This window comes from Eschrichtius robustus, chromosome 12, assembly GCF_028021215.1.
Source record: "Eschrichtius robustus isolate mEscRob2 chromosome 12, mEscRob2.pri, whole genome shotgun sequence".
Taxonomy (NCBI): domain Eukaryota; kingdom Metazoa; phylum Chordata; class Mammalia; order Artiodactyla; family Eschrichtiidae; genus Eschrichtius; species Eschrichtius robustus.
The window spans coordinates 33,712,071-33,725,459 of NC_090835.1; the positions used below are offsets into that span (position 1 = coordinate 33,712,071).

Here is a 13,389-nt window from a genome sequence, read left to right on the forward strand (position 1 = left end):
ATTTGTCCAAATAAGTGAGACTACCATTTTTGGCTTTTTCTCTACAGGGTGAGTTTCATTTCTGTTTGAAACCAGACTATTCCACCTTTTTGGCTGAACCTAAATTCAAGAAACCCAGCAACAATCTTAAGGTTTAATTTTCTTTCCTGTGGAAATGAGAAGCCACATACCCACTTTGGAACTCACTGTATAGACACTTGTTCTTCACTTGTAATTTTCTCCTCCACATCCTTTTCCTCTCTCTGATCTTTAGGTAAAATTATTTCTATTTGATATACCTTTTCCCCACTTTGGTCCTTAATGGGTCAGTTAGTCTTGTGTGACTTCCTGGCCCTGATAGAAGGCAGTATTGAGATCCTGGGTCTTTTTGTTCAACCAGTTCTAAGGAGCATGTTGGTTCCTTCACTCCTCACACTTTAATGAGAAGACATCATAATACTCAAAGATGCTGCAAGGAAAATCCAATAGATACCTCAGATGTTCTATTAAAGCAGTGGTTCTCAACCAGAGCTGATATTAGCCCCGACCCCTGGACGTTTGGCAGTGTCCCCTAGAGACATTTCTGGATGTCCAGTGTGGAACAGGGATGCGGCTGACATCTAGTAGGTAGAGGCCAGAGGACTCTGCTGCACATCCTTTAGTGCATAGGCAGTTCCAACAGCAAAGAATCATCTGGCCCCAAACTTGAGGAGTGCCAAGTTTGAAAATCCTGTGATAGAAGAATTCTTGCTGTTTTTTCTTTTCCCTCAAGGCCTGGGGTAAGAGAAAAAAGAAAGAAAATGCTCCATTTTGATGAGTGTGTATGTCATCAGTTCTTGCATCCCACGCAGATCCAGGAATTGGAGAGCACAAGGGTACCACTGAGCAGGGCAAAGTGCAAGGTCAAGGCAGGTCTTCTTGGCTCCAACAGCTGTCTCAACTCCAAGGAGAGACAACTTTGACCAAAGCAGAGGACCAAAAGTTATAAGGATGTCTAGTATGTGATAAAAATCATTTTGCAGGTTAAAGTGCTTCCTTCTGCCCATAAAATGGTATGTTTTTTAAATAACTCAAAAATAGGAGGCACTTAACTGTGATGTGAGCAGGAGACAGGGCTGCTGCTCGGAGCCACAGTCAATTAATTCCATCCTTGTAATCAAGCCTATCCAAGCTGTAGGTGGTAGCACTCTTCATATGTTCTCCAGTGTACTATCGACTTACTCCATGTTCTAAATGCCCCTACTGTCAACACAAAGGGATTCAAGGAGTTTCCTGGAACCAGTTTATCTCTCTGCATCTCTTGGCTCCATTATCCCTCACTCCTTTGGTGGTAGCAAGATGGCTACTCAACTGCCAGATTGTACCTCCTCTCGCATGAAAGCCCAAGAGTAAGACTCTTTCCCAAGATTCTCAGTGTGTCTCACTGGCTTTGGTTGGGTCATGTGCTCACTCCTGAACAAATGGCTGTGGCTAGGAGAATGCTAGGAGCCGATTGGCTGAGGCCTAGGTTACCGCACACCCCGGAGCTGGAGTGGAGCCCCGTGTCATGCACGTGAGCTGCAAGTGGGGTGGATGTGTTACCTCAAAGGGAAATTGGGGTAAGATATGAAAATAGGAGGAATGGATGCCCAGGAGAATAAAGACATGTGTGCGTGCGTGTGTGCGCATGCACACGCACGCGCGCGCACACACACACACACACACACACACACTACTTGCTATTAACAGGCTTTGGATTCTGTGGTGGAAGTTACGCAGCTAAGCCATTACCTAGCTGCATCACTTGAGATAACGTCAAACTCTCCCAACCTCCTTTTTCTCCTCTGAAACATGGAAGTAACAACACTATTAGGGTGGTTATGAAAAATCAAGCAAGTATCTTGGGATATTAGAAGGGTTGTGCAAACAAGTGGTGGCAGTAGTGTTAGATGCATTTAGTTAGTGAATTTAGTTCAGCTTCTAGAGTCTAGAAGAATCTAGACCAGCTACAATCCACACAGCTGGTCCATGCAGGCCTTCGAAGCCAGTGTCTAAATTTATCCAGTTGTCATTGTTGCAGGTCAGTTTGTAAATCTTCTGAGGTCAATGATTGAGGTAATTGATCCACTTGCTGTGGATCTTGAAAAAGTCTCTGTTAAATGACATAATTGGTTTTAATTATATAATTACGGCACTTAAAGTGTGGGGGTGAAAGGTTACTATTATATTTAGAAGTGAGATCCCCAAATGAAGCAAGGGCGTGTAAGCCAGTGTTTCTTCGAATTTCTCTTTTTATTTTTTCAGAGGGAAGTCAGAGTAGGCTGGCCTTGGCCCTGGCCATTTTGGATGATTATCTTGAATGAGGTAGCGTTGGGGCCGCTCATGGCATCATAGGAACCTTTGTAAAGAGACGGGAAAGGGCTTCCGTAAAGACCTCATTGTGATCTGAAGTTAATGAGCGGTGGGAACTCAACTGTCAGCAATTGAATCTGATTGGGCAGGGTAATTATATGATTGCCTCGGGTGTTTGCACACGCACAGGGATATTTTTATTGGACAAAACCTAATTGCTTACTTACTTAGTGGAGCGCAAACCTAAACAAATTTGTGTTGCCATAGGTTAAAAAGACATCCTTTCTTTGTCTCTAAAATAGCTGCCTGCTCGTTTCGTTCTGTCTTCAATCAAGGATTTTGTTTGCAGGCCTTGAATTATATGATAATATGAAAATGTTAAGGAAAGCTACTTTGGACTGTGCGTTTTGGTAAAAACGTGCTTATTGCCATGTCTTAAACCATCCCCTACAATGGTCTCTTTCATAATGCACAGGCAGCTAGAACCTTGGGCAACACTCAAGCTACTGGGACTTTCACAGGTTTTTTTGTTGTTGTTGTTTGTTTTGTTTTCCTGCGTGGAGGCCCCTGCAAGATTGGCTTCTTAAACTGTCTGGTTTTCCTTAGCTGCATAAGGCAAGTGGGAGGTATCATGTCTGTGGTAGTCTTTTAGACATCAGAAACACCAAGGATAAGAGCAGCAAAGCAAAGAGCCCCCTCTGTGATTTTCTGGGGACTTGGAGGAAAGGGAAGGGCAAAGTGAGAGAGCCAAAGGGAAGGAGCCTTGGGGCTCCCACTTTGGGGATGCCAAGTTGCAGCTGGGCCTCGTGTCGTTTCAGCTGTCCTGAGTGAGCTTGGCATCTCACTTTACCTGTAATGCTGGCGTGCAGAAAACAGATTGCTGCAATTGGGTCTATTCTGTAGCACTTCAAGTCCACATTATTGTTTCACTTTTTTTCCTATCTTCTTATAGAACAAACTATTTTCTATGTTCTTTCCTTTCCTGGGATCCTACTTGGAAGAGTGTGAAACACAACTGGATTGTGGGGATTGGAGGAGCACCTTGTGATGAAAGCTGCCGACTCCAGATCTGGTGCCTTTGTTGAGTATAGGATTATGGCCTGGACAGTGGCTGAGAACAAAGGACATTCAGCCCCTCAGACCAACCATGATTTCTCATCTCAGATTCGGACACATGCTGACATATCCCAGTCTTGTCTGGCTAACTCCGTGGGTCCTCTAGGCTCAGCGTTAAATGTCACTTCTTCTGGGAATCCTTCCTTGACCACCCACCTCCAGTCTGGGTTGGCTGCCTTTGCTTTGTGCTCCACTGCACCCTCTAGGTTCCTTTACACACTGTCCTTTAATTGCTTGTCTCACTGTCCAGAATAGCCCATAAACTCCGTGAGGGCAGGGCTTGTGTTTATATTTGTCACTACTGTCTTCCCAGAGCCTGGCACAGTGCCTGGTGAGTGTGTTTGGAATGACTGAATGGGGAAAGGAATGGTTGCTGGGTGTCCTTCGGGAATCATGCTGTGTGCTGCCTGGGCTTCCCTACCCTTGCTGTTAATACCACTTTCTTGTTGCTTATAATTTTCATTGCCCCAGATGATCCAGCTCTGTCGGAGGCACGGAGGCACAGTCAAATCTCATGCTGTACATTGATCACCTGTCCAACCTTTGCCTAGAGTGGGAGCCCCCAGTTCCTTCAAGAGATCCAACTTTACGTGTCTGTAAAGAAGAAGAGGAGGAGGGAGACAGCGGGGAGGATCCGGTGGCAGTTTAACACCAGAGCAGGTCCCATGTTTACTTTTACCCTTTCGGAGGTGGGTAACTGCAAATGCCATGGGGAGTTGGGTTTTAGGGACTCTGAATATTGATCTTGGATTTGGGGGCTCATATGTACTTTGTGTTTTGCTAGAGTGTAGGCGTTGCTATTTTTGTGGTTAAATCATAGCCAGACTGTTCCATGAATTCCCACCAGCATAGAACAAAAATCCAGGTTCATCATCCACATGAAGTAAATTGTCCATTGGCTTCCGGTTGTTTGTGTCTTGCTATGTGGATAGAGAGTACGGTTCATTCATTGGTTCCTATTTCATGACTATTTATCATTTGCTTTTCAAGGCCTATGATTTTCAACAGACTTTCTTGGTTTGAAACTCTGGCTTTTGATGTTTTGAATTCCTCCCTCCTTGGTCAACCTCTTAGACCATGAGATCCCGAATAACTACTGAATAGATGAAATTTCATTTAGGACCACCCATCTGTGGTGGTCTAGTCCCAAACAGTCCTGGGGTATGTCTAACCAGCTTTTTCCCTAAGCAGAATGTGAATTTGTGACCCTGTAGACCTTAGGCAAAAGGGCTTCCCGTTGAACCCCTCAAGCCCCCAGCCATCCCTAAGTTTGTACTGCCTGTTGTTGGTTGGGCTATGATAACAGTTTCTGGATGGATGGACGTGTGCACATGGAAACTGCAGCCTCACGTGTGGAGAGGCAAGGTAAACCCTCAGAGACCCTGGGTGCTTCTTGTGTAGTGGTCTGTGCCAACTATCCTAGCTCTGAAGTATATTCTCCCTCTGTTGGTTCTTTTTTTTTTTTTAATTTCTATTGGAATATAGTTGATTTACAGTGTTGTGTCAGTTTCAGGTGTACAGCAAAGTGACTCAGTTATACATGTACACATATCCACTCTTCTTTAGATTCTTTTCCCATATAGGTCATTACAGAGTACTGAGTAGAGTTCCCTGTGCAGTAGGTCTTTATTAGTTACCTATTTTATATATAGTAGTGTGCATATGTCAATCCCAATCTTCCAATTTATCCCTCCCCCCCACCTTACCCCCCTGGTAACCATGAGTTTGTTTTCTACATCTGTGACTCTATTTCTGTTTTGTAAATAAGTTCATTTGTACCATTTTTTTAGATTCCACATATAAGCGATATCGTATGATATTTGTCTTTCTCTGTGTGACTTACTTCACTCAGTATGACAGTGTCTAGGTCCATCCATGTTGCTGAAAATGACATTATTTTGTTCTTTTTGTGGCTGAATAATATTCCATTGTATATATGTATCACATCTTCTTTATCCATTCCTGTGTTAATGGACATTTAGGTTGCTTCCATGTCTTGGCTATTGTACATAGTGCTACAGTGAACATCGGGGTGCCTCAATCTTTTCACATTATGGTTTTCTCTGGGTATATGCCCAGGAGTGGGATTGCTGGATCATGTGGTACTTCCTTTTTTTTTTTTTTTTTTTTAAAGTAATTGATTTATTTATTTATGGCTGCGTTGGGTCTTCGTTGCAGTGGCTTCTCTTGTTGCAGAGCACGGACTCTAGGCACACGGGCTCAGTAGTTGTGCCGCACGGGCTTAGTTGCTCAACAGCATGTGCGATCTTCCCGGACCAGGGGTCGAACCTGTGTCCCCTGCATTGGCAGGCGGATTCCTAACCACTGTGCCACCAGGAAAGCCCCTGGGTCATATGGTGTTTCTGTATTTAGTTTTTTATGGAACCTCCATACTGTTCTCCATAATGGTTATACCAATTTACATTCCCCCCAACAGTGTAGGAGGGTTCCCTTTTGTCCACATCCTCTCCAGCATTTATTGTTTGTAGACTTTTTGATGATGGCCATTCTAACTGGTGTGAAGTGGTACCTCATTGTAGTTTTGATTTGCATTTCTCTAATAATTAGCGATGTTGAGCATCCTTTCATGTGCTTTTTGGCCATCTGTATGTCTTCTTTGGAGAAATGTCTATTTAGATCTTCCACCCATTTTTTGATTGGGTTGTTTGATTTTTTGACATTGAGCTGCATGAGCTGTTTTTATATTTTGGAAACGAATCCCTTGAAGGTCTCATTGTTTGCAAATATTTGCTGCCTCTCTTGGTTCTGAGTCTCTATTTACTTTGCATTCTTCAGCTGCATATCTGCTTTGGCATAGTAAGCACGTAAATTAGAAACTTTGGGGGTTCCTTCAAGAAAGAGAGTTTAAACGACCTCATCTTATAGTATGTGTGTTCGCCAGTGCTGTGTGCTTTGAACCAAACAGGGATGGGCCATGGTGAGCTTTATTCCTGAATCCAAGGAAAGTTTAGTTGAATTTTCAGTTTTGGAATAGCACCAACAGATGCCTCACCACCTCATATCCTTTCTGGATTGAGGCAGGTAATTACTGCCTACACAAATAAATCACATACTTTTGCAAAAAAAGAAAAAGATCTTTGAATGACATTTGATTTATAATTAAACTTGGCGATGCAGTCTCTGAAGTGTCTCGTCTTGTCTAATCACAATGATCTGTTTCCTTTCAGAGTACTTCTGCGTGTAGGGGTTAGTCCTCTTGGTATCTTCACATAATATGGGGATGGGAATAATTTAAGAAAAGAAAAAGAAAAATTAGAATAAATGATTGCCATTTTAGGTCAAAGTCAAACCACTGACTGTTTCTATTTGTGTTTTTTATAAAACATTTTTACGCCCCTTCATTGACTGACTGATTCTGCAAACAGATTTAAACACTGGCTTTCTAGGTGCCCTGCCTGCACCAGCAACCTCCTTCCCAGCATCACCTGGGAACTTGTTAGAAACCCAGAGTCTCAGGCCCCACCCAGACCTACTGAATTAGAAACTCTGCACGTGGGGTCCAGCACACTGGGTTTGAATGAACTCCCTGATGATTCTGCTGCACACAAAAGTTTGAGAACTATTGGTTTAAAACTCCTGTGAATGCATGAGGTGAGGGCATTAATAGGCATTTACCTCTAACCCTGTCATCCAGGAGCTTGAAATTCAATCATGGGCACAAAGCATAAATTCATCAGACAGTTAGGCAGCATGATGTTTATAAAATGTAAATTACCTCATACACTCACTTCCGAAGTCCCTCCAGGCAGTTCCCTTTGTACTCGAAGTAAATGTAAAGGCTTGCTGAGACCTACAAGGCCTGGCATGCTCCCTCCCCTGCCTACCTGCCCAGCTCATCTGGTGCTATTTCCCTCCCACCCCTAACCTGTGCTCTGCCACACCACACTGGCCTTCTTTCTGGTCCTCAGACATGCCCCCTGAGTGTGGTGTCAGCAGGGATACAGAGGAAGAGGAAGGAAGAGAGAAAATTGCTAAGGTTAAAAAGTAGAATTGGTCACTAAAGCATTTTTTAATTCGGTATAATATTTCTAAACCAATATCCCCATTGGGCAGTATATTAATATGTTGATTCTTATATACATTGATTGAATAATATGTTAATGTGATAGTATTAGTGGCCCCATCTTGTAGTGGAGCAAAGTCGGAAACGACTCTCTGAATCGTTAAGGAGATATTCACTGTGGTTTAGTTTAACTTTCGTGTCATGGATTTGTATCAGTTTCTCTTTCTGAGAGTTGGCGGGGCAGGCGCAGTGCTCAGCTTCACACCACACGCGGGAACTGAATAAACATGCCGGAGACCCCAGCTGCGGAACGTGAAATCATTTGTGTGGCACCAGAACATTGGTGGAGCCGACGCGTGCATCTTGCTGTCTTCACTTAGTTTTAGGAAAGATAGTGACCATGTTTGTTCGGTTTTGTCTTTGTAAAAAATTATCTGTGAATGCCAGTTTTGATCTTTGGGATATTAAATGTACCGTGTGATTAGGCAACAAAGTAGATGTTTGGATTTTTATTGAATGTGAAAAAATAGTGTCTCAGGATTCTCTCCATAATGAGAAAGGGGAAACACATTTTTTTTTAAAATTTATTTATTTATTTATTTATTTTTGGCTGTGTTGGGTCTTCGTTTCTGTGCGAGGGCTTGCTCCAGTTGCGGCGAGTGGGGGCTACTCTTCATCGCGGTGCGCGGACCTCTCACTGTCGCGGCCTCTCTTGTTGCGGAGCACAGGCTCTAGACGCGCAGGCTCAGTAGTTGTGGCGCACGGGCCCAGTTGCTCCGCGGCATGTGGGATCCCCCCAGACCAGGGCTCGAACCAGTGTCCCCTGCATTGGCAGGCAGACTGTCAACCACTGCGCCACCCCGGAAGCCCGGAAACACATATTTTAAATATGATTTGTTGAAAAAAAAAAAAAAACCCAAAACTTAAATGTGAGGCAAAGGGTTTCTTAAAGATTTTAGAACAGCGGCAGTGGTTTTTTGGTTTGGTTTTTTTTTTTTGTCTTGACTTTGTTTTCACTCTCCACAGCTGTTTCACAGTAACGGACTGTCTCGTTAAGTGTAGCATCTCTGGTTTGGGGCATTATTTGCTTTTTCGGGAGACTCTCATTTGAGATCTTCAGTAGAGGAGGGAAAGGTGGGTTGGTGGGGCCATCAAGGAGAGTGGGTGGTGGAGGTGTGCTCGGTCCTGGTAACCTTTCAACTTCACCTTGCCTTGTAAAGTTTCAAGTTCTCCCAGGAAACGGAGGCAAGTCTCCTACTGTGTGACCAAGCTCCCTGACTGACCAGGAAGCCCTTCCTATTGGAAGACGAAGCTAGTCAGCCTCTTGTGCCTGGGGATGCACAGTGAATGCCCTGCCCCTGCCCTCAGGGAGCCCACAGCCAAGAGGCCGGGAGACTTCAGCAAATATCTACATGAAAAAAGGTGCATTTTCGCACTTTGAAAGGCAACCTGAAGGATGAGAGAGCTATGAGAGCAGAGAACAGAGAAGCAGGCTCCCAGTTCTCTTTGGACAGGCGATTGAAGCTGAGAATTGAAGTTGTTATTTTGGTTGTGTGTCGAGGTTGGTGGCATGGTGGGGGGGAGGAAGAGTGTCCCTGGGGAGCTGGCACCACCCCCCCCATGCTAGCTGGGACTCTGCCTGTAGAGGCTGCCACAGCAGAGAATCTTCTGAGCAACCACATGGGTGAAAACACCCAAAGACTCACTGCAGAGTGAACCCAGGGGAGGGTCTCTTCCCCCAGGAGAGACTGAGTTTTCCCAATGTCCACTAACAGCACCGGTACCACTGTGCCCAAGTGTGAGGCCAGCACCTTGGCATTTATGTCTCTTCCTTTTGTTGCTTCCTCTAACTCTTTCACTGCCTCTCTCTGAGATCATTCCTTTGGGGGTCAGCCTCTGCTGGTCTCCTCCTTGAGAGCAAAGCTGCCTGTAGGGAACATTTACCATACCTTCGAAGATTCTTACGTGACTTTTAGGGAGGCATTTTAAGCATCTTCAGAGAATCTTACTGGATGTGGCCAGAAGTTCCTAGGAGTAAAGAACTGTCTTCACCCACTGCCTTCTTTGACCAAGAGTCATTACTGCTTGTCCCATCTTTCCAAGCCAGGACACACTTGGAGGGCAGGTTCTCTGTCTGGTTTTGTTTGATGCCTGACAAGCTAGTTTTGAACAGATTTGGCACTCAAATAGTTGACAAATGAAAGAAGAGATTGTGCAAATCCAAATGCCCTTGCAATGCTGAGGCTCGATTTCAGGAGGGTGGAGTAAAATTGATATTTGATTCATTTATTTCTCCAGCCACCCATCCAAAAGCAGTTATTGAGGACTTCCTGTTTAATTGTGCAGCTGAAACACAATGCCTGGCACGTGGTATGTTTATAATCAATGCTGGTTATTATAGAGGAAATGCAAAACTAACTCTGGCTTCTGAATCCCTTTGTGCTCTTATCCCACTGAGTTTTACGGAAGTCTCGGCTGTTCATCCTTCTCCTGTCATTTAGGAGTGACAGTCAAGGGTCCCAAGCTCTGAGGGCGTCTGCTTCTCTTCAGAATGGCAGAATTTGGCCATAGGAGGGAACTCATGGCATGAGCTCTGACATTTTAGAGTGCCGAAGGACAGCTCACTGGCTGTCTGCACAAAGCCTGGGTGAACACAAAATGACAGGGAGTGGTTAAACTTCAGGGAGGTCTGAGTGGCTTTTTAAAAAATTAATGAATTAAGAAAGATAGTCACTTGGAGCAGTGAGGTTTCTTTTAAAACCATTACTGAATTCCCAGTAGCTTTTTGTCATCAGGTGTTTTTCTGAATCAAAAGATAAGAGAAATAAAATTACTTGGGTGAAGGGGTATGCAAACTTTTTTTGATCTTTAAAAGGAGTCCCTATGGAAATTGTGCTGCTCCTGTCTTCTGCCATGGTAAACTTGAAGTTTGGTTGTGCCCTTCTTCAAGCAGCTCCCAATCCAAGGGAAAATTCTTAGTGCCTGATGGCTCTCACCAGTAGCTGCAGTGTTGGGACAGATCTGGCAAGCAGATGTTTATGGTGAAACTTTCCATTCCAGAATAGTTCCTTCTGAGGCAGGAGGTGGGTTAGGTCAGAGAAGAATGTGCCAGACAATATGCCCCTTTGTTAATCAGTGCTGTCATCTTGGCTGCCCCTCTAGCTGCCTCATCTTCCTGAAATCTTCGGTAAAAAGGCCATTCAACAAATACATGTAGCTTTGGCCAGGATTTTTCTAGCTCAGCTCTAACAACAGGGAATGGATTTAATCAGATTCAAGGAGACCTTAAGACTCATCCTATAACTGTGTTACCTCTCCGGAAGAGCTCCGGAAGACAGATTATCAAACACCAGTTTCTTGAGCAAAGCTTGCAAACAACTAATGCCAAAGTAATCAAGTTGACCGTGCAAGGGTCTGAAATCTTAGTGACATTTATCAAGTTCACTGGGACACATATATATTCAGTGCTTTGATGGATTAATCTAATTAGTCTTCATAGCAATCTATGAAGTAAGCACTAATATCATGACCATTTCATAGATAGGGAAACTGAGGCTTAGGCCTACTAGTTGACTTGTCCAAAGTCACATAGTGATTCCTCCTACTTTAACCACTGGGCTTATAACATGGCCACATTGCTGATTTTAAGTCAACAAGCTATTATTTTAAGTTTATCCCTTCCTCATTTCCTTACTTGGAAAATGCAGTCCTTGTACAGACAGACATGCAGTTATTACAAGAAGTGATCATTTGAGTCAATTTTAATAGACTCGGCAAAGGCTGGTATCTATATAACAGTAACAGAAACACTGAGTTTGGTGAAAAAGATATTTCCAAGTTGTGTTCTCTGTCCTCATTTGCAGCCTCCACACATGATAGGATGTGCTTCAGAGGTTGCTTGGAGGGGATCAGTGTGACGCCCACAGTGAGGAATCAGGCATTTTCATTAACAAGATGTGGCTTGAAGCAGGTCATGTGGCTCCTCGAGGTTTCAGACTTCTGGTACACTGGGTGATCATAGTTTATTCAACAGCCATTTATTTGGTATCTATTACATATGCAGATATGATGACAAGCTCACTCTCTCTTACTGAGACCGTCACACAAATAACCTGATGTAATGGGATCTATTCTAGGGGACAGCTCTGTACCTCTGTGAGGGGCTAGAGCACTGCAGGCTGCCAAGTCAGGCTGACATCAGCAAATGTTCATTGAGTGCCTACTATGGCCAGGTTCCATTCTAAGAGCAAGAGATTAAAAATGCATTCCATTATATTTGGGGTTGGAGGCCACGGGGAGAGACAATAAACCAGTAAAGAAACAAATAAGGTGATTTCAGAAACCAGTTAAATGCATGAAGAAGATACCGTAGAGCAATATAACAGTGACTGAGCTTGGAAGGACCTACTCTACCTAAGGTGATCAGAGAAGGAGAGAAGGCTGCTTTGAGGAGGAGACACTAAGAAAAGGCTTGGAAAATGAGAAGAACTTTCTAGGCAAAGAATTGGGTGGAATAGCCTTGATGTATACGGTTCTACAATTTCATTATTCTTTCAACAGAGAAGTTCAGATGTCAGGCACGTGATATCACTTCTTGGGATTTGTTGAGTTTTTTTAAAGGTCAAGCCCATGTTCAATTTTTATAAACATTCCATGTGTACTTGAAGAGCATGTGTATTTTTCCTTCAAGTGCCTATTCTTTGTTTTTTAGATGCAGCTTATAAATTATGTAACTGAAATCTTCTATATCTCTATTAACGTTTTAGCTGTTTAACTTCTCAGTTGCTTAGAGATAAGCATTCACATATTCATGATTGTGCGTTTGCTCATTTCTCAGTAATTCTATCAATTTTTGTTTTATATATTTCCAGCCTATGATCTTAACTGTATTACATTTCATTATCTGATGTTACAGCTCCTGGTGGGTATTCTTGTTATTAATTAATCTCTCCCTTTATCCCTACTAATGCTTTTACCTATCAATTTTATTTTGTCTGATAATATTGCTATAACAACATCCTTTCGGTTAATGTGTGTGTTTGCTTTTTCCATCCTTTCATTTTCAGCCTTTGTGTGTTCCTGGTCCATTTTATAAGCAACATAAAGCTGGAGTTTTGGCGGGGGGGGGGGGGGGGTTTGTTTGTTTTTTGTTTTTAATTGGGTGTCTCTGTCTTTTGGTGGGGGAATTTAAGCTAATTATATTTATTGTAACTAATCTATTTGGACTTAACTTTGCCTTCTTATTTTGCATGTTCCATGGGTATTTTTTTTCTTCCTTTTCTCTTCTTTACTGCTTTGTTTGAATTGACTATACTTCCTTTATTTCTTTTTATTTTCTCCTCTACTGATTTGGAAGTTACATATCCTATTTCTCTTCTCATAGTGGTTTGGATAGTCTCTAAAGCGTAATTTGGCAAACACTCAGAGGCCTTTAATGCATTGCCTTCAGTTGGTTTAACAGCTTTCTCTAGGATCCTTGCCCCCGAGTGGTTGGGTCTTTAATGGGGTGAGGTATAAATATAAGTGCAGATCATGGTCACTGTGATGGTTATATCTTGCAGTGCAGACTTCCAACTTGCCTTTGCCAAGACCTGTGCCGTATTGCCTAAGGGTTCTGGTAATTGACAGACTGTAAAATGCTCTTGGGTTGTGGGTAACATAGCAGCTTCTAAGCAAGGAGTCACTTGGTTTCTTCTGTTGCCCTTCTACTTGTCTGCGTTTAAGCTCTTGTAAGTGATGATAAATGTTAAATAGCTCCTGTAAAACTGTTGAATTGTCAGTTTTTAAACTGCATAAAACACTGACATTTTCATTAGATCCTGGCCCTGAGGAATGTCCGGCTTTCATCATAACGGATTTGTTTACTTCTACAGAGAGTCTTAACGTGCTGCCTATGGGAGAGATCTTACTGTCACCTGCTCTTAAATGGGAAAGACTTT

The 13,389-nt window shown here is 43.1% G+C and overlaps 1 protein-coding gene across 10 annotated transcripts in view; it reads left to right on the plus strand.

Moving 5' to 3' along the window:
* The window catches only part of ERC2 (ELKS/RAB6-interacting/CAST family member 2), a 973,185-nt gene that overhangs the window by 852,089 nt on the left and 107,707 nt on the right, over positions 1 to 13,389 (plus strand). Inside the window, exon 16 of one of the 10 annotated variants that reach the window (XM_068559355.1) lies at positions 3,898 to 4,086. The exons of 7 other annotated variants lie outside the window; for them this stretch is intronic. In XM_068559355.1, coding sequence (XP_068415456.1) covers positions 3,898 to 3,954 — 57 coding nt within the window. In that variant the 3' untranslated portion in view covers positions 3,955 to 4,086. Of the gene's footprint in view, positions 1 to 3,897; positions 4,116 to 13,389 lie in introns of those variants that run through there. 2 more of the 10 variants (XM_068559354.1, XM_068559357.1) reach the window with 2 other exon arrangements.